Genomic DNA, 3,421 nt, shown 5'->3' with positions numbered 1-3,421 from the left:
ACTATTATAATTGGCGACGAGTAACTACGTTACAATAGTAAAGTAACGCTTGAGACTGATGAAACTGTTTTCCCGTCGTTTCAGACATGGATGGCACTCCTAAATACACACGACTTGTATCGAACGTCCTAACTTCTGTTAGTCTGTGCTGACACCTGAAATTGTTTACCACTGGCCCTCATTGTTCTTTCGGGGATCATTATCGATAAGTGTTTGAATCTGTTGCATGAATTACGGTATCCCTATAGTGACCAAACATTTAGAACATTTTTTAAATCTTTGATGCAGTTCAAACATTTCTACTAAAGGCCTCCAATTCTATTCGACCTTTGTGACTATGCAACATTTATAAAGTTGGGAATTTCTAAATCGTTCTGTTCCATTCCATACATATGGCAACAATGACTGAATGTCTTTTCATTTCTTGTAGTGGCATTTTATTTGCCCATGTGGGATCTGAAAGAAATAAAAACCTTTTAATTTGTTTCAATTGAATATTATACTCATAGTCAATTGTCGTCAAATAACTCTTGCGTCCTATATTTAGTTTCGTAAAATATAAATTTGAAGGAACCTGTTTTCAATTGAAAATGAGAACGAAAATTTACATTGTAAGTTTTGTATTCATCGAGCAACAATTATAAAAAATGATAGATTCTTGAAATCAGTGTGTAATACTGTATATTTTTGTGTTTTTCTACTTTGTACAAGCGTGTGGATATAAGAACCCAAATCTTAGTTGAGCTGGGATTCTTAAAACAAAATGTTTAACAAATGAATGAATAAATTAGTCCTGATTGTACTCATGAATCTTTTCTTCAGTTTATATGAAAATGTAAATATCACATTCAAATATGGCACAAGCGAGGTCTTGCTTAAATTCTGGTTCCAAATTTAGCAGAAGCCTAAAGGTTGTTGTGGGTGGTATAATAACATTTTGAATTGATTTCATTGGTTCACTGGCACTTATTTCATCGACCTCAGAATCAATGATAGGGATTATCGATCCTCGTGGAATTTGAGCAAAATCTTTGTAGAACGTCACTAAATATAATTACACATTTAGACTGTTGTTCTAATTGTTTAAGTTAATTCCATCAACAATTTGAGGTGCTTAATATTAATTTCATAATTTTGAACAAAGGTAGGTATTTATAGAGAATGTACGGAGGTTTGGCATCGTATAAAGATTATGGTTTATCAAGTTCCTCATCATAGATAAATACGACTGTGTCACGGACTTGGCTCTGCGATATTTGACAACTGCATTTCAATTAAACATTACAATTAGATGAGTTCGCATTAGTGCATCGTTGATTCTTCTTTCATTGATTCTGGTGGGATATCAGCTATGGTCAAGTTCGGTAGGAACTTTGAATGCCAATAAATAAAATGCAGATGAGCAGATATATTAGGGAGCATTTAGTCTGTAAAATTACCACCTTGACCATCTACAAAGCATTATTATCAACAAGATTAATGATTTATAACAGAAGCACAGAGCCACACATTTCAACGTGAAATTAGAACCCCACTAATGATTGACTGACTTACTTTTTTTACCCCGGAATGATAAAAAAGAAAAGTAGTCTCCAGCAGGATTTGAACTCAGAGCAGGGGAGATAATTTCATCTGGACTTCACTGATTATACTATCCACCCACTTAATTAAAAAAATAATAATTCACTTTTCATCTAGGAAAATAGAATTTCTGCTACGAAAAACATCTTTTACTAAACATTTTGTCCTAGTATAACATACGAACACATTCCATTAAAAAAATGGCATGAGGCCTCAAACTTCAACGGATGGTTACGGTAGATTAAACTGATCCCAACTGTACTGAATGGCTGCTTAATTTACGATTCTTAGAGAAATGAAACGCAAAGTCCGTGTCAGCGGGAATTGAAATTCAGGATGCAAAGGGATGAATAGGACAGCTCAAAGCAGTCAACCGTTTGTGTCAAAGTTATTTTTTTTTTTATAAGAAGTCTCTATATGATATCGATTAGTCCATTAATCTTGGTCATAAAAAAATAAAATGAAATGAAATAAATAAGAGCGTCCAAAAGTTCTTGTTAAGCTTGATATTTTCTTTGACACATTAAAATAATTATGTTCATTGGTTGATGATATCTTTCTAAATGATTTCTCAGTGTTTTGTCTGCCTTCGCCATTCACCCCTTTTATATGTATATTCCATTGCAGCAGAAGCATTTCATTCTTTGGTGAGCACACTTTTTGAATCTTCAACGGACAATAGAACAACGCAAAAGAGAACGTTGCAGATAAGATGAAATCTTTCGCTAATCACATATTCCTAGTAGAGGGAATTATATTAAATATTTGGTGGGGCGGGGTTTGGGTTTATTCGATTTTTATTTGTTGAATTTCATTGTAGTTCTATATTTTTTGTTGATGATGCTAGAAATAATCGGTGGACATCGGATATAGTGATTATGCGAAAATTAAATCGTGTGCTTCGGTGGTAGAGTTGGTATTGGTAATTTTATATATATATATATATATATATATATATATATATGATATGTATGTATGTGTGTGTGTGTGTGAATTACAACGAGGTATTTATATTACGTATACAAGCTTCCAATGTCAATGTTATACAATTGTATAGTTAGCGGTATAATTGGTGTTTAGTCTTTCGAGTGTTATTCTGGAAGGTGATTCAGGGGGTAAGAGTCCAGGATCTTTGACTGGTCGGTAGTGTCTGAAAGATAAAATAGAAATGTAAGCATTCACTCACACGTATATATATATATATATATATATATATATATATTAGAAAATTTGGAGGTGATGTACAGGAATTATATATTAGAAAAAATAATAAGGTACTCAGGTATCTGGATTACAGATTTTTATTAATATGTCACATGCTTTAATAAATTAGCGCTTGCACCTATTCTTGAATCTACAAGAATAGATGCAAGCACTAATTTATAAAAAAAACTTGTGACATATCAATAAAAATCTGTAAATGTACAACCATCCAGATATTTGAGTACCTTATTATTTCTTCTAATATATATAGTAAAACATTCCCTCAATATACACAAGAGGAAAAAGCCAGGTCAGTTCCTCTTCAACTTTATTCGATTGTCAAAGAATATGTATAAGAATATGTATATGTATTATTCCATATGTGTATTTTCATACACTGTTTTTAACATTTTCATTTTAATATCAGAGAATGTGTGATAATCAGTATGTAACAATACAAAGTTCATACAAAGCTTTATACTTTAAATATATTTTATCATCAAAGAATGTATATATGCATTTTAATTCTCGAACTGTTTTTTAACATTTTTTATTATTCTCAAAGACTTTTGATAATCTTTTTCTAAAAAAGTGAAACCGGTTAAGTAAATAAATATTTTTAAAAAATAAGTGCATT

The 3,421-nt window shown here is 31.5% G+C and overlaps 1 protein-coding gene across 1 annotated transcript in view; it reads right to left on the bottom strand.

Annotated features, from left to right (window-relative positions):
* Positions 1–603: 603 nt before the first annotated feature.
* LOC128247840 (cell adhesion molecule DSCAML1-like) overlaps positions 604–3,421 on the bottom strand; it is a 15,945-nt gene continuing 13,127 nt past the window's right edge. The window contains exon 5 of the mRNA XM_052968031.1: positions 604–2,731. Within this exon, the coding sequence (XP_052823991.1) occupies positions 2,623–2,731 (109 nt within the window). The 3' untranslated portion in view covers positions 604–2,622. The remainder of the gene's footprint in view (positions 2,732–3,421) is intronic.

Source organism: Octopus bimaculoides, chromosome 5, assembly GCF_001194135.2.
Source record: "Octopus bimaculoides isolate UCB-OBI-ISO-001 chromosome 5, ASM119413v2, whole genome shotgun sequence".
Lineage (NCBI taxonomy): Eukaryota > Metazoa > Mollusca > Cephalopoda > Octopoda > Octopodidae > Octopus > Octopus bimaculoides.
This window is presented reverse-complemented; position numbering and strand designations above follow the sequence as displayed.